Below are 17,780 nucleotides of genomic sequence, written 5' to 3'. Positions count from 1 at the left end.
GAGTAGCAGAGACACTGCTCTTCAAAGTGTGACTCTTTCCGATGCACTTAATTTCCAAAGCACAACCTATCATCACCAAGAGCAGTGTTTCCCCAATATTTAAAACCCATTTCAGCAACCAGACTGACAAACAAAATGTTACAAAATTCATTAAAATAATAGTATGCACTACCATATGGTTAACTATAACTATCTGCAGCCAGCATCAGTGAATTTGAAATTCCTTTCTCACAAAAGTTGACAATGAAGTAAATATATCCATCTTTTACATATTTCTGAAAGAGGAAAACAATAAACTATATTTCAGGTTATCTTCACTTTGTCTTAGTTTATTACTCATTACTCAAGATTTTAAAATAATTTCCATCAGAAATCCTTGTCTCATATACGAACTTCTTCCCAAAACAGAAGCAGCTGAGGGTTGAATTTCTGTAGCCACAGCCCTGCATATTTCATAAATCTGTGGCTGCAAAATATATCTGCATTTTTATTTCAGAAGCCAAGCACTTATTTTACAAAATGATTCACCAGTTGAGTAAACTGAGACACACATATTTAGGCAGCATCAGCTTTGGAAACCGAAAAGATACAAGCAGACATCTCAAGACCACACAATTTCTGGTGCCTTACTGAAAAACCCAAACCACCAAAAGTCTCGCCTATTTTATTGTATTAAAAGAAGGAAAAAGCAAAAAAGAAAACAACTTCACATACCTCACCTAAACATCTTTATCTCCTTGCACCACACTGCTTCCCCTTTTCATCACAGGCAGCAAAAAGCTCCAGTTCCCCAAACAACCAACTTCACCAACTATTTGTAAAACCATGTGATACGAAAATAATGATAATAAGGAAGCAGCTGAGTGTGTCATAAAAAATACAGTGGCAGAGAGCAGTTACCTCATATTTGTATTGAAGTTCTTTAAAGTCAGGCACTTCAGGAAAATTTAGTTCATTATGTCAGTATACAAAGCCACTCACACATTTCATTTTGGTGTTTAGTCTCACCTATAATCATACAAGTAATTGAGCAGATACCACAGCAAATAGAAAATGGGCAAAGAAAATTAATAGAAAACTAAAACATTATTCAAGTTCCTGATGGGAAGCTCAAAACCACTGATGCACCTCAGCCATAAGTTATTCAGACTCGAGGAGAGCACCTTGCACCTGTAAAGATTAAGCTGAACTTTCACACCTGAAGCTAAGCAAAATGCAAGCTGGTGACTCACAGACAGCACAGGCTGTTACAAAAGGCATCTTGGTGGCAAAAAGCAGGTATGTAAGACACCAAATAGTTTTCTCACAACAGGGTGGGCTGAGGCCAGATATCATGGCAGAGCATACTCAATTACAGCTGCCAGTCCTTGAGGCTATTTGCCACATGTAAAAAGGTATGATTGTATAGCACTGACCTTGACAGAATCCACAAACAGAAATCCAAACATCTACCTGCATATGCCTGTGTGTGCTGTACGAATGGATAATACATCACATGATGCTGGGGGGGCAACAAATCACCTGGGGAAGCATCTTAAGAGACAGAGGTAAATGCCCACAGGTATGTAACCAGAAGTGAGGGAATACACAGGCTGAGTTAAAGGCAATCTTCAACTGTGACTCTTCCCATTAAAAAAAAAAAATCATAATAAAAACCTCACAAAAGTTATATTTAAGGTCCCTTCCAATCTAAATTAGTTCATGGTTCTGTGATTCTATGTACTCATTTCAATGTAAATAAATCATCTAAATTTCCACAATTTAAACTGTTTGCTGACCTAGATTCAAAAGCTTTGAAAAAATTCAGTGAAAAATATTCTTGATTTTTCAGTCTAATATTTTTTACTACCTGTGATTTTCAAACCAAATGCAACAGAACCAGAACGTCTCAGAATTCATTCTGCACAGAGATCAATTCACTACAAAATAGTGCTGACAATAGAGAGCTCCTGTGATAAGGCCACCCAAAGCACCTGTCCCATGTCTTCTTTGTCCTCAGGCTTTCAGGCTTACAACCATTTATCCCTCTGCAGCTAGATATCTATTCTCATTCCTTCAGCAATGGCAGCAAATGAATTTAGGTGAACAAGCTTCCTTGGGACTAGAAGTCAAGAAGGTACATGTGCCCATGGAACCTTAGTACCTGTCATTAAAAAAAAAAAAAAAAAAAATCAACAACACATCCACCTCCAGATGAGTGACACCAAAACTCCATGTTTCCTGCTCAAAAAAGTTAGAGGGTTTTATTTGAATCCATTTTCAAAAACAGACTGAAAGGATGAGACCATTCAAGGAAGCTTAACTGTGACAGCTCCTTTACAATAAATCTCAACACTTGCCATAAAGCAAAGATGTCATGAAATATGCACATCACAGAGATGTTCTGTATTTTATATACGATGATTAGCCAAAAAGCTATCATATTTGTGTCAAAAATAGCTATCCACAGCTGCAGTGGAGTTCTTGCCTCTCCCGTTTTAAGCCTTGTGTCTCCCACTACCACATATAAGGCAAAATGTTGCTTTTACTTGACTACTATACCACGAGAAAAGTCTCCTTCTTCCTTGCAACTTTCACAACAATTCCTTTGTTATCTCTGCAGCAGATCTTGTTCTTGCTTGGCCTTTCTCTGAGCAACACAGGTCACTATCAGCACTCATTCACAACCAACAATGCAGCAAGTCTGGCAAAGCACATCCCAAGTGCTTCATTCAAGGCAGCCACCCCATGGGGAGTCATGGGGACTTTGCTCTCTTGGAGTTCAACAGGGGATTTGTTCATAAAGCAGAGTTTGTGACGAGGAAACCTGGAATAAACTACCGTGTATGTATAATGAGAACAATTTACCTACTTAAAGCATTTTATGTTACTGATAATTTTATATTGATACCATTGGCTTATACCTTATTTTAAAAGCCTTTTTTATTTTAATGTTTTTATCCAGAAGAGCTTAGGCGCCGTTTTGAGCTCCTACCAGATAACGCTGACAGCTCTGCACTTTCTTCACTGAAAAAATGAAAAATAAGCTCCCTATCATGTGTTAAATCAAGGCAGTACAAACTCACAAGCATTAGAGTAGTCAGCTCTCAACTTCTGCCTTGCCACTACGCAGAAAGTGCACACTGTTTTTCAGCTCTTGCATGTTTCATACATTTTGTGAGGAATTTGAAAGGTGCCTTGGTGCACTTGTAAACATGCAAACCCCGGCAAGACGAAGCATCCCAGAGTTTTGCTGAAGGGGGAATGAAAAGCCCCCCCCGTGCCCCAGCCTGCGTCAGCAGCGCAGTGTGCTCCCAGCCTAAGCCAGTGCCAGGCTCCGGGGCGAACCCGCGCTCCCTCTCTCTGTCAGCAGAAAAGTCACTCGCTAATCTCTGCTCATCTCTGGAGCGACGTTCCTCCTCTGCGGGGCCCTCGGCTGACTCAGGCTCCGCTCCCAGCCCTACGCCTGCACCTACAGCAGGTCCCCAGACCACGGGCAAACCCACGGCTCCCAAAGTGGGAAACAATAAAAGTAATTCTTCTCCAGCTGAGCCGTGGAGAATTGGAGATGAACAAGGCGAACGGGCTGCACGCCTCAGCCGGGTCAGTGGTAACTAAACTTGAAAGGGTGTTTAAGAAACTCTGCACTTCCTTGGCTTGAATGGTAAAACCTGCAACTTTCAGAGCAGCCTGGCAGTTATGCGGCCAGAGGGATGGGGGCAACACGTGTCCCATGCACACACAGCACAGCGACTATTTAATTATGGAAGGAGAGTCCATGTGGATGTACTGCACTCTACCAGAGGGTACTGCAGCCAAAAAACACACCAGTAGCGGCTCTCCCTGTCACAGCCGAGGTATGTGGGAATAGGATGTGCTCTGTCTCCTAGAAGGAGGTGTGTGAGATTTCTTCCTTGTTGAAGCACCACCGGAGGAACAGCAATAAAATAGGAGGCGCGGAGTAAGTTACACTTATCAGTGCAGCTATCACTGTTTCTTACTTGCTCGCCTGAAATTGGGAGCTGTTTGATTTTATTTTGGTGTGTTTGGCTTTTCGTTCTCTTCTGCTCATTCTGAAAAGGCACTTAAGGAGACTAAAAATGCCACTAGGAAAAAAAGCAGCATTTTAAAGTGACAAGTTACCTTATTTAAACGTCATCAACTATCACTTCACTCCTATTAATGTTTTTCATGACAGATGTCTTCAGAAAATTATCCTTTAAATTTTTTAGTCAAACACATCAATAGAAACTAACAAACTACTTTCAGAAGCCTTAAAAGCTTTCAGCTAAAAAAGTTACAGATTAAATTGCATTTCCTTAGCAGGATGTTGCTTACTTGTAAAAAAACCAGAAATTTACAAAAAGCCAATGTAAAAAAGATTCCTAGCAGTGCAATTAAAATTACATAAACGCAGGATTTGAGTTGACACTTTGTTTAGAAAAGAAGGCAGATAATACAAATACTAGAAAGCGAAGCTGAGAGTTTGGCCCTCGCTGGAACTAAGCGCCGAACGCACCAGAGCACGATGCCGTGTTGGTGCGCGCACCTCAGCGTTCACTGCCATCATTTAATGCCTCACAGGGCGGAGGAGGCTCTGCCTGTACGCAGACGGCACAAGCTCGATGTGACAATGCTCTCACATCGCAACAGGGTCACGAATCTCGGCGCTGCCTCGCCGCGCGCGGGGACACGGGTGGGTGACACTTTCTCGGCGGAGGCCTCGGATAGAGAGGATTCACTGGCAGCAGCGCTAAGCCTTTATCACCCACGGGGATGCTAAGCTGGAGGGTACCGCGGGCCTGGCGCTGCCACCGGGGCCGCAGAGCCCCAAGCGCAGCTTCGCCCGGCTCGCCCCGCAGCCGTCCGGGGGGCAGCCGGGACCGGGCGAACGGGAGCGACCAGGAGATCCCACCGCGGGGCTCCGGGCAGCACCGGCTGCGGCTCCCAGCACAAATCCCGGTCGCCAACAGGTTGCTCCCGCCGGCCCGCTCAGCCGGCAGGGAAGGAGGGAGCTCCGTCCCACCACGTAACACAAGAAAGACGCTCCCGCAACTCAAGTTTAGCAAAGCCATCAGGTCAAATACTGCGGCTTACTCATTAAACACACGGTATTTCTGCAATCCTTGTTCTGCCGCCGTTCTTTCCCCATCTCTGTTTGCCTCCGTCCGTGCTCCGCCGCCCGACGGCAAAGCCCTGCAGCGCCGGGGCGGACGGAGGCACAGGCCGTCCCGGTTCGGGGCCCGGGCAGCGCCGGGGCCCCCGCGGCACCGCCACCACACGGTGCCAACCCCGGGCCCGCCGGCCGCCCGCGGGCAGCAGGAGGCGGCGGCGCTCCCGCCGGCTGTGCCCGGGGACGGCGCCGTGACACCGCGTGAACTTTTGCTTTCGGCGGGGCAGGGCTGGGGGAGGCGGAGAGTGGGGGGGCGGCCCCGGTCCCTCCAGCGCCCCAGCGGCGGGAGGGCTGGAACGCTTTTCGCCCCTAGGAGTTCTCGCTTTGGAAAGGTGAGAGAAAGTAGAAATGTGAGATTGGACTGGAAGCGCGGAGCCGGAGCCTGCAGGCTGCGCAGCGGGCATCACGCCCCGGGAAGGGCGGCGTGCCCAGCCGCCCGCAGCGCCGCGGCTCCTGCCCGGGACCCTTCTGACGGGCCGCCCCCACCACCCGCCTCTTACCTTCCAGCCGGCCGAGCTGTTGCTGTCGCCCTTATCCTTGAAGTAGGGGACGCTCTTGACCATCCACTCGTAGATCTGGGAGAGGGTGAGCCGCTTCTCGGGGGAGCTCTCGATGGCCTTGGTGATGAGGTCTGCGTAGGACAGGTTGCCCCACGCGTTGCGCCGAGAGGAGCTGCTCTTGCGGGGCTGCCCCGCCACGGGCCCCGGTGACAGCCCGGCCACGGGCGGCGGTACCGGCGGCACCGGCGGCGGTCCCGGCGGGTGGAGGCGGCAGCCGGCCTCGGGCGCCGGGAAGTCCCCGCAGCGGCAGGCGGCTGCCTCCGGGGGGGCGGCGGCGGGGGGCAGCGGCGCGAAGTCCTCGCTCTCCTCTAGCAGGCTGAGGTTGCTGATGAAGTCGGCGCTCAGCGCTCCCGAGGCGGCGGCCCCGGCCCCGGCCGCGGCCCCGGCCGCCCCATCGGGCTGCCCGCCGCACGACGGCGCCGGGCTGGAAGTGGCCGAGCTGGGCGGGTTGAACTCCGGCCGCGGCAGAGGCCAGGTACAGGAGCGGGGCCGCGGCAGCGGCTCGAAGTCGGGGTCGATGTCCACCAGCTGCGGTGCTTCGGCCATGGCGGGGTCGGGGCGGGAGCGCGGCGGGAGCGGGGCGGCTTGGGCTCAGCGCCGCCGCCCCATGCAGGCTCCGGGCGCGGATCGGCGCGGCCCCGACGGCGCGACCGCCAGCTCTCCTGGCCCTAAACCTCCGGCCTGACCTCCCGGCCCCGCCGCCCTAAACCCTGCCCCTGCCCGGCTCCGGATCCCTGCCCTCCGCGGCAACTGCAACAGCAGCGACCCGGCCGCCCGGCGCGCACCGACTGGAGCGCCCGCCCCGCGCGGGCCCGCCTCCAGCCTCCCTCCTCCTCCTCCTCCTCCTCCCGCTGCCGGCGGGGAGGGACGGCCCCACCGCGCCAATGGCAGCGCCGCGCCGCCGCCCGCCTCCCGCCGCGGGGCCGCTTTGGCAGGAGGGTGCCGCTGCCCCCGTGCTGCTTCTGGGTGGTTTTTGTTTCCCGGCGGCTCGGCGGGGCAGCCGGCGGTGCCCCCCTCCGCCGGGGTTGCCCCAAGGCTGTAAGCGCTCGCACGACAGGGATGGCCGCGGAAAATGCCCCCGCGAGTGTTTCTCCTCGGGAAATACCGCCCGCATGGACGGGCCGGGGATGAGCGGGGAGCCGGGAGCATCGCTCGGCGGCTGGGGGAGTGCTCGGGAGCGGGGGCTCCCCGTTCCCAGCGCATCCCGGCGGGTTCGCTCCGAGCGGAGCGCTGCTGCTCCCGGCTGCCCGCCCCGCGAACCGGACCGCGGCTGCGACAGCTGCCCTGCCTCGCTCCCCCTCTCCCTCCTCCTTCCCTGGCCGGCTCCTCGCCAAAAAGTGTCTGCACCTCCCGAAGTGATAAATCTCCCCTTCGGCTGAGCGTGTTTTCATACCACGAGCTGGTGTTTTATTCCGCGAGCAGGCACGGAGCACGAGATAATTTCATTCTAAGTCAACTATTGAACATACTTTATATTTTTCCCGGTAAACCCCAGGGCTACTCAATTCATTAAGGTTTGTATTCTTCCCTTTCAATGAGGCAGCAGTCACAGGACACATCGCCCCTGCTTCCCCGGCCCATCAACATACAAAGATTTATATGTGTATGTTCGGCTTAACACAGAAGTGTTATTCTGTTTAAACTTAAAAAGAAGACATTTGCTTAAGCTAGGGAAATAATCCCAAGAATGAGACAGGATTCAACACCTTGTTCAAACTGGCAAACCCTACATTTTAGAAAATCTGTTTTGTTTTCAGTAGGAGGAGTGCTTTTAAAAAAACACGCTTCAGACATGGCTTCGTAAGTCACAAAATTCACAACCAGCCATGGCATTTGATGTTCCCTGTCAAAGAACCAGCGGAGCTGGGTAACTGTCAAATCTGAGCCAGAAAACCTGTTACCCTTCCCTCCTCTCTTCATCAAGCAGAAAGTGTTAATGTTATTTAAATGCAGTTCATTGTTCCTATAAAAATATTTTCTGAAAATGAGTAACAATAATGAAGGGGAGAGAATACGAGACTGGATTTAGGCCACGACATGTAATTTAGTGTCAGATCATACATCTAGATACGCTGTCTATTATGAAAACACTTTTTAAGATATGCGGTGACACCTAACTATATAGTTTGTGCAAAATATGCATAAGTGCATAGTAACTGATCACATTTTAAAGCACTGTTTTTGTCATGTTTATTTTACCAAATGCCAAAGGTGATTATACCTTATTATAGGTTGGCTGCTCATCAGATTTCAGAGTTGCTTTGCCTTTAAGTCATTTCTATGTTTTGTAAATCCTTTAAAGGATTCAACCCACAAATTTATATTGTTCAGCCCACAGGTTTTAGAAAACACTTTTTTTTCAGTTTTTTTTTTCCCTCTTTCTGTTTAAGGAAAAAAAAAAAGAAAATAGAAGAAAGCAAAGTAGTCCCAGTTCAACCTAATAACTTTCATGCCACGTTTCAGCTTGGAACAGCTTTATGTGGCAGTGTTACACAACTCAGCTGCAGTAGTTGCCCTGCAATAAGGGAGAGCACCCTGCCTTGGAGAAGCAGAGGTTATATAATGGTGAGAAGCAGCCAGGGACGCGCAGAGAATGGATGTGTTTAAATGGGAGCCAAAACAAAAGAAGTGCTTGAGAACACAGAAACATTTTTTCCTTGGTGTCTGAAAAAGAAAAAAAAAAAAAAAAAAAAAAGGGGTCTAAGAGCCAGACTGGCACCCATCCTGCTAAAGGAAGTGGATTTATTACCCAGGCTTTCTTCTAAGGAGGTTGGTTTTTTTTAATCTTGCAGTCCTTGCTCTTCTATTTTGTCCAAAGTAGAGATGCTATTCCCTGAACTCTATTAGTATATGCAGATGTTGAAAAGAAAAAAAAAGCTTTCCTTTGTCAGATGCCAACTGTGAAAACTGGGAAGAAATCTACTTTTGGGGGATTTCAGGAAGCCCTGGTGCATTTGTAGTTCAGCCCAGGTCATTCTGCAAGATAGAGATTGTATTCCCCTTTCTTGGCCCTACATGACATTGCTGTGGCTCCCCTCATCTTCCTGGCAGGGCTCTGCTACCTTTGTGCCCCACGTCACTGATGTTCTTGCAGCTCAAAAGTTAGCAGTGAATATAGAGAGGGCAGAATACAGCAGTTTCCAACAAGATGTGAGGGTCATGGAGGTGAAGAAGACAAAACCAGAACCTTCCAAATGCTTCATTTGCTCAGCAAGTGGGGCCCCATGAATCACAGAGGAGAGCTGAGCTGCAGAGATTTTGTCTATTGCATGCCAACAGCTGGGACCAGGTCTGCTGGGGGCTGGAGGAAGGATGGAGGCAAATGAGACAGTGCTGTGCACTTTCCTGGGATGAGTAATCCTGGTAGTTTGCTCTGACTTGGGCAGAGCCATCCAGGTGAGTGGGTTCTTCTGTAGGGCCCCAGTCCACACATATGTGATCAACCACTTTTCTTTTTAGAATTTCTTCTCTCCATCAAGAATTTGGGGATTGAATCAACAGACTTTAGACTCAAAGGAACACATGCAGTGCACAGTAAAGGTGTCTAACCCTGTCTGCACTGGTCCCCCAGTGCACTCCTACACTGCTGACCACCCTTAGACAATGCCATGTGAACAAACCCACCCTTTCACTGCTCAGGGGAGCTTCCTGCTCCTAAAACAGCTCAGCACGGTGATGGCTCAGTACAAGAAATTTTACTGCATCTACAAATGACAGCATTAGGTTTATCTCATCTCCCACAATGCTGAAATGCTGATGAATGCAGCACAATTCATTTTCTACTCCCACCCTTCTCCTCCTACACTCCACCTTTTCATTTCTCTACTCCTACTCCTGCTCCCATTTTCTACTCCTCTACAATACAATATCTCCTATCAACCTTAGCATCAACTAGTACTTTTTTTCAAATTTAAGACCTGAAGATTGCCTTTTATCATCACTGAAATAAAGAGGAGCCTTCTATTCATATTCTGGGTTTGAAGCAGCCAAAATAAAGGATCTGTGCTGTCTTTTTACTACTGTCTGTATAATTCACGTTCTGAGGTTTTGATCAAATTCAGCAGGAGATTACATGAAGTTGAAAGCACTTGTACTCTATGTACAGCTCTTTTTTTTCTACACATATGTGCATAGTGAGGGAGTACAAATGCTTTAACAGCACAAAAAGCAACAATTAAATACCAAGTTGTGTCTGGTATCATCAGAGCTGGGAGAAATCCTATTTTCTGAGGAAGTATGAGGAAGTTCAGCACCCCCAGCTGCCTGTCAGAACCTGGGAGGGGCTATGATTTGCAGTGCATGTTTCTGAGCAGCCTAAGTTGCCAGAAGGCTGGCACAGCACCTCAGTCAGATCCCCTCCCAGCCCAGGGCAGCTGAGGGCTGCCCCACACAGAAGGGTTTGGAGATGTCCTGGCTGAACCAGGCATATACACTGCCCTGCCAAGGGAATTCAAAGGGTCTGGTGCTCTCCCAACCCATCTGAGGCTTCTTACAGAGCCTCTGGAGGAAGGCAGTCCCACTTGCATGGCATTTCAGAGCAGGAGCTTCGCTGCTGTGAGTTACATCCTGGGGCTGCACATCTTTCCCCACCGACCGCACAAACCGCAGATGGAATTTAAAGATCTGCTGATCCCTCACCACAGCTTGGTGAGCCCACTCCCTTTCCACCTGCCCTTTGCCTCCAGCCTCAGACAACAGCACCCACAGGCAGGTCAGGGTCTGTCTGGCCTAGGGAGAGGTGGGTGTCACGTTTAGGGTCACTCCATGGTCAGTGGAGAGAAATATGTTCTTCCCATGGGTGATTCACCACCCCAGATGGTGGAGCTGATCAGACATTGAGGTGCCAGGCTCTTACTCCAGCTGGTTCACAGTCACTTTCAGCCAATTGATTTTACACCAGCAAATCCCACTTGTCCCACTTTATAGAGCATGGAAAATACACAATCTCTGCCATTGCACCAACAGCAAGAAAAAGGCTGTGCACACAAAGGCTTGCAGGCTAACAGAGTGCTGGAGAGAGACAGCAAAACAAAGGCAAAATGGCTTGTCCTGCTTTGCAGGGAGGAAAGTTGCTCGCTGTGAATTCGCATGATGTGCAAAGGACCTCACAGAGGATGCATAGGCATGGACCAACTTTGATCCAGGTCCTTAAAATAAAAAAATTCATATCACCACAGAGTTGTCAGGGCACTTGCTGGTGTGGGGTTTGAAGTTATCTTGGTTTAGGTCCATCTCCTACACACAGGACAAATGCCTGAATGCTCCTGTAGAGGCAGCAAGGCCCTTCTGGATTTACATCCATATGGCTGGAACTGGGGCACGTGCTGACTGTGTCCTCAGTGGACATATTTCAGAGTTGAGAACTGAAAGATCTTCACACAATGTGGTGCAACTCCAGCCTCCAGAAAGCCTTCAGGCAGCCCACCCCTTCATTTCAGAGATGGGGAACTGTGGTTGGTGATGGCAGAGCTTCCCAAACAGCCAAATGCCTCCCCTTCATCTCCCCAGGCATTGCTGCATGGAGCTCTGACCAGGGTTCATACCACTGTGGCTGCATCCTCCTGCTCCTTCTCCTCTTCCTCCTTTTCCTCTTCTTCACCACCAGCAATTGACAGTGAGCCCTCAAACCAGACAGCAGCAGCCAGCAGCCAGCAGCCAGCTCCTTCCTCCTCCCCCAGTTTCTCTGTAGCAGCTTTGGTGGCAGAGAGTGGCCAGAGGGCTTGCCAGGCACTGCTGCCAGGAGGAAGGGTGAAAAGGACTTGTCAAGTGGGACAAAAGGGGTTGTGCTTCCCAGGCTAGGAGATGGAGCTGCTGGGTGTTGGGCTACCAAAATCTTGGGGCAGACCTCAAGGCTGCTGATGTTGGGCCGTCCTAGTTTAAAAGAAGTGCTGCTATAAATATTTAGTTACAGATATTTAAAAAAAAATTAGTATTAAAAATATTTTTTTCCTTAAAATAGATAGCAAAAATATTTACTATGTGTTTTTGAGCAGTTTCCTTTGATGTTGTTCATACCTCACTTGTTCTCAATATCTGCAAAAATGTAAATAATAAAGATTTGAGGGCAAGGTTTCATGGAACTATTTCTAAGTGGCAATCTTATAAAGAATCAGAATTTGATTTTAAATTCTCTCATGCCAGCACTTATGCCAGAAGTACTTGCATGTTTTTCCAATGAAAGAAAAGAAATAACAAGACAACTTTACTGGTTGGTGTGATTAACGTAGCTCAAATTCCTACTAAGCATGATTCTTAATATTTGGACAAAAGCATATTCACTGAATGAGCTCAAATGAGGCGTAAGTTACTAGGAACCAGAGTCTACTGTCACAGTTTATAAACAGAAGCTAAACAAAAGGAAGTATTTCACACAAGCTCTTCTCTCAACTCACAATCCAGACTCAAGACCTCCCATTTAAACATACATCCTCTGGCACCCACATACACACCCCTAAGAGAAAGATTGGAGTGCAGCGTGACCAAGGAATGATCCTTACCAGGATGGATACAATAAATACCAAAGGCAGTGCCTGCATAGCGGTATCTGCTCCTAATGTGTCATGTGCAATCACTGGCTGTGATGTAAAAACAGAAGGCAAGAGTTTATCAGGTTTCAGATTCGGCTGAATCACCCGGCCCACCCCTATGCAAAGGCCAATGTGCCTGGAAGTAAACACAGTTCAAGTGCTCTGTGTGTTTTCCAGGGTGTTGAGTTTCTGTTTTGTTGTAAATATGATCTATTACAATATTCTTCAACATTCTGCTGTCAATGTTTCACCATTTCCAGGTGCACTTCTCATTCCTTGTTTTTCTCTATGTGTTGCTGAAGACAGACTGGCTCCACATGATAGCTTTTGTATATTAAATAATTTTATTGTGTTTGAGCAACAAACTAAAAACAGGACGCTTGACAGTTACAATATAATTCAGTGGTTTCTTTTCAGCCCGTAGGAAGGAAAATTCATGGCATGGTACAATGCAGTGCTTGACAACTATTTCATCTTCTTTCCCTTTGTTTCCCTGGAAAACTGATAGCTACCTGTTATCAACAAGAAAAATAATTCACAGGCAGAATCAGTATGAAGGCATAATAAAGGCTTACTTTTAAAAGCAAATATTTCTTCCATTGTTGAATGCATGCTTGAAAAGCATATTTACTTATGGATATAACTGTATTTGCATACAAAGAAGTGATTATGTATATGCTACACAAATACATATGCATGATAACATTATATGCATTTTATGCTAGATATATATAGATGCAAACTTGCCTAGACAATAATAGTAAGACAGTATTTTGACACTTATGCTTATGTTCCTACCCTGCTGGTGACGAGCACGGCACAGAAAACAATACCTGGGCAGGACACTCAGTGGGTAAGATCTGTAGTGAGCAAACCCAGTCCATAGGGAAATGCTCACAGCCCATGGACAGCAACTTCACTCTTCCACCCCTCTGTAAAATGGGTGTGAGAAATGTCACCCTGATGGTTAACTGTGGGAGTGCTTTGAGATCTGGTGCTGCAAACACAGCCCTTGCTTGTGCCTGGCCTGTGAGAGAGGAGAATATACTGATGAAACTGAAACCAGCATGGTCCCAGAAGCAGGTTCTGGGAGAGGCAGAGGCACACCACACATGGCCTGCAAAGAGATAAGAAGAGCAAGCAGTAGTTTCAATTTTACAAGTACATCTGCCAGGCCCCAAAGAGTGAACCTTAACCATGACCAGAGAAGTTCCTGCCACAAGACCAATAAATGGGAAGGCACATGCTGGGCAGCAGTTTGGTGGCTTCTCTTTTCATCCTTAAGGGAGATGAGGATCTCCAATGAGATTTAGGAGGAGGATTGAGACAGAGAAAGGTATGGGGTGCAAAGGAGACAACGGTGGGGTTATTCAGATCCATTCACCCACACGTTACAGAAATGCTGCTCCAGCTGCACAGAACTCTGCAGTGGCTCTCTGAGAGCCACCCACTTTCACTCTCCACCCCCATTGTGGCTAAGAACCTTGCTAGCTGATGAAGCAACAAAAAATCCATCCAAAACCTCAAAAAATAAATAAAAGACATAAGCAAACAAAAAAAAAATAAAAGAAAAATTAGTCTAAGACTGAAACTGGACTCTAGCATCACTTTGTTGGGGTGGGGATCTCTTCCTTGAGGCATTCACAGGGGATATGCTTTCCTCTCCAACAGGTACCTGAGCCACTGGAGAACTGGAAAAATAATGAAGGGAAAGAGTGAGAACAGAGAAAAAAAGAGAAGAAGGAAATGGTGGGGGAAGATAAAATCACAAAAAAAAAAAAAAAGTTACAATGTGGGAAAACTATCAAAAAGAAAAGGAAAAAAATAGGAGGAAAATGAGCAAGGAACTAGGAGAGAAACATCCATTGTATGAAGAAAGAGGATGTGTATCAGAGCACCACAAATTGAAACTTTCACAAAACAAAAAACCCACAAAAATACTTAAAAGACACTGAAGGGCTGTCATTCCAGAGCTCCAAGGGACAATGGACAACCTCCCCAGGGGACCAGGGCAGGTCATAGGTGTCCCCCTGAGGGCTCACCAGGCCACATTCGTGTCCCCACCACAGTGTGCATGGTGATTTAGTGGGCAAATGGAACCAGAGCTTCTGCCCTTGGTGCAGTCAGAAGTAATTTTGCTCTTCCCAAGTCCACACTGCAGTGGAGTTCTCATGGCCGAGTGTGTGCTGGGAAGCTGGTCCTGCCTCACTTTCTGCCATGCAAGAGCCAGTCAGAATTCCCTTCCCATTTAATCCTGGGGCATGGCTGCCATTGCCCTGCAGCACTCACAAGTCTGGAGCAAGCACCCCCAGGCTGTGATTCCCTGTGGTGTTCCAGCAAAGACAGGCACTGCAAGAAGAGGCAGGATGTGGACTTGGCAAAGGAATCCTTGCTCAGAGCTGCTCATCAACCAGGGGGCTCAGGGAGTGACAGCTCTTGATGAAGTGTTGTATCAATCAGGCAGCCAGCTGCTCCCTCCTTGTCCCACCTGAATGAATCCCATGGCACCCTCAACAATCCTTGCAAGCCATCTACCCAGAAGAGATGGCCACTGAATATGGATACACGTGTGAAGAAGAACTCAAGAGTCAAAATAAAATAGCCAAGAAACGGAGTTTTAAAGAATTCCTTAACATATATGGGTTTGTTAAAACCTTGAGCCTTTCATAGTTTTGTTGTACAACTGAATTTTTACATTACAGAAAATAGAGTGCAGAAAAGCACTTTTTTACTTCCCAGACCTGTCAGATGTGTACTGCTTTCAGCTGATATCTTCCTATAATCTTTTTTTAAATGAAATCTTTTCCATTTTTGTACTTGCACACCTCATCTCACCCTCTGTTAAATGTCTGTGGTGCAGTTACTTTGCAAACAAGCAAGAGGGACACTTTCCTCACAAGCCTCAAAAAGCATTACCCTCTCTACACATCAAGCTTCCTGCAAAAACAGACTTCTGTAATGAAAAACAAGAAATGCAATTCTAGATGCTGAAAGTGTTTAGGCTTTCACAGAGCCAAGCAGAGCTGCCTTCTCTGTTGTCCCTGTGCAAGCCTTTCCAGCCACTCGTGATGTCAGGAGGCGCCATTCAGACAACTGCAACCCACATCTCTGTGGATTTTCCTCAGCCTCCATAAATAGACACTTTCTTTGCTGCTCCATCATGTGAATCTAATGAGTGGGGCTTTTTTGACATTGGAACTAAATCAGGAGTGCAAGCATGGGCACCAGTCTGACTGTGTCTAGACCCTTCTCCCCCAAGCCCCTGTTAGGGGTACCCAGGACATGTAGAAAATGTCCAACCTTCTCCAGAGAAACACCCTAAATCCTGCCCAGCAGTGTGTAACCCATTCAAAGTCAGTTCCACAAATCAGCAGGACTCCAAGCTTCAGCCTGCTGAAAAACACAGAGGAAAGGAAAGGACTTGCCCTCTCCAGAGCCTCAAAGCCATGGAGAAGGAAGCTGCGGAGACAGAAACCCAAGGCTGGAAAATGACTTGAATTGTCACCAACAGTCTCCAGGTTTTTCATCCTGGAGACTGGCCAAAGGACACTAACTGTGTTTTAAACCTCTTTTATTATGGTAATCATCCAGACCCCTCCAAAGCACAAACTTTAACCAGAGCTGAACAGCTGGCAGCTTGAAGAGCTGGAGAAAGAGTGAAGAACATGGTTTTCTGTCTTGTAGAGGTCTCTGTGAAGGGTGGCAAGGACAAGAAAAGGAGAAGACAATAAAGAGAGAGGACAATGGTAAAGTAGCCCAAAAGAGTGTCATCATGTTCCTAAAAAGCTACCAAAATCTAGTATCTGAGCAGAGAGATTGTAAAACTCACCACTGAGTACACTGAATTTCTCTGCAGCAGACTGGTTATCAAGTGTTATAGTTTGAAGACAGTGATGACCAAATATTTTTGACTCACCAGAACAGCTCTTAGTTTTATTTGCTTTTCTGACAGGTCCTCAGGAATGTGTCTTTGTCCTCCCACAGTTTTGCAGCATTACAGATTTACATTATAACCTTTTATTTCAATTCTTGTTTCTCCAGGGGCAAGACAGTATTCTGTGGCCCAACATAGCTCAGAAGAGAGAAGGAAGGAATTCTTCCTGCAGAAGGAATGACACAAATCATTTTATCTCTTTTGTCTTCAGCTTGATCCAGCTGCAGGTGAGAAAGGAGACTCAGTGGTTGCTGGAGGTGTGCAATCAGCAGCCAGAGTAGCTCAGTGGCCAGATGGGTGGTTTGCAAAACATGAGCCAGGGATCACCCGCACATCAGTTACACAACTCCTCATCCCACACACCACTGTTACACCATGGCTAGTACTCCTCCTCCATGATCAAGATTTTCTTACAGTGGTCAGAAAAAAATGTCTACTTGAGCAACATCTGTGAAGTCATGCAAACGGGTCTACAAAAACACCTACACCACTAGATCGTTTCTTTGATATTTTAATCCAATTCGTGTGCCAATGTCAGATGAAATCAGCGCATCTCTTCCTCAGCGGGGTTATGGCCTAGCTGACACAGATTGCTGCGTGTGCAGAAGTGCCTGAGCCAGCCAACAAGATCTGCAGCTGAGCGTGGAAGTGGGTAAGTGCCATGGAGGTAAGGGCAAGGTCAAGAAAATGGCTAGAGACAGAGTGCAAAGTGCTAAGAAGAGCAGTGACAGGCATCCAGAAGGGATTTTTCACAAGCATGCTGGCACGCTGCGCTGCACAGCTTGCTCTGCTCCGTAGGTTTCAAGCAAAAGCAGACTGTGACAAATATTTTGAGAGTGCTTCGCGGGAATCAAAGCTGAGAGATGTTGAATCTGCACTGGCAGAGCCAAGCAAAAAGTGGCGAGTGAACTTTTTCCTACACAGATTGCACCACGGAATAAGTTCCCTGATTCGCAGAGACTTTTTACACTTCTTGTCATAGGCAGCAGCCCTGCCATGAGAAAGTTTCTGGAAGCCTCTCCTGCAACACTGTGGTGGCATATCTTGTTTGAATCAGCTGGGGTGAAAAGCAGGTCAAGATTTTTGATGGTGATTCCGTGTTGCCGACCCACGGGAGCTGCTGAGCGCCGGCGCTGGGCATGGCCTTGCGGCAGACGAGCTGGCAGCTGCTGCGCCGTGCGCTCCCCTCGTGGATGATTCACAGGGGCTCGGCGGGGGAAACAGGCAATTCGTGACAGGAATTCCTCCTCATGCAGTGTGTGCAGCTAGAAACCAAAAGAGCAGCCCAGGCCATTGGAAACAATTCAGATGTATGATTTGCCTTTTGAGAAGACACAGCTTTTGCCAGCCGCATCACTGCGGGCACAGCAAGAACGTGGGAGAAAAGCCCTGTTTCTCACTATAGCGCATGTGCCTTGCACAAAACCTTTGCTCGGCTAAACTGGGGGGGAAATGGAGTTAATTAACTTTTTATGGCATTAAAATGGGCCTCTGCTGCCTTCTAACAATGCCTTCAGGCAAAGGGGAAAGTACCTGCAATCTTCCCAGTCACAGGGTGGAAGAGCGGCTTTCAAGTCCTTTTTCTGCTGTCCAAGGTTTCTGGGGAG

At 47.7% G+C, this 17,780-nt stretch overlaps 1 protein-coding gene across 1 annotated transcript in view; it reads right to left on the bottom strand.

Annotated features, from left to right (window-relative positions):
• Positions 1–6,512, bottom strand: part of FOXO1 (forkhead box O1) — a 57,500-nt gene extending 50,988 nt beyond the window's left edge. The window contains exon 1 of the mRNA XM_079304723.1: positions 5,653–6,512. Coding sequence (XP_079160849.1) covers positions 5,653–6,258 — 606 coding nt within the window. The 5' untranslated portion in view covers positions 6,259–6,512. The remainder of the gene's footprint in view (positions 1–5,652) is intronic.
• Between the last annotated feature and the right edge of the window lie 11,268 nt (positions 6,513–17,780).

Source organism: Erithacus rubecula (genome assembly GCF_903797595.1).
Source record: "Erithacus rubecula genome assembly, chromosome: 1".
NCBI classification, from domain to species: Eukaryota; Metazoa; Chordata; class Aves; order Passeriformes; family Muscicapidae; genus Erithacus; species Erithacus rubecula.
The sequence above is the reverse complement of the archived record's forward strand: the minus strand, read 5'-3'. Positions and strand labels throughout refer to the sequence as shown.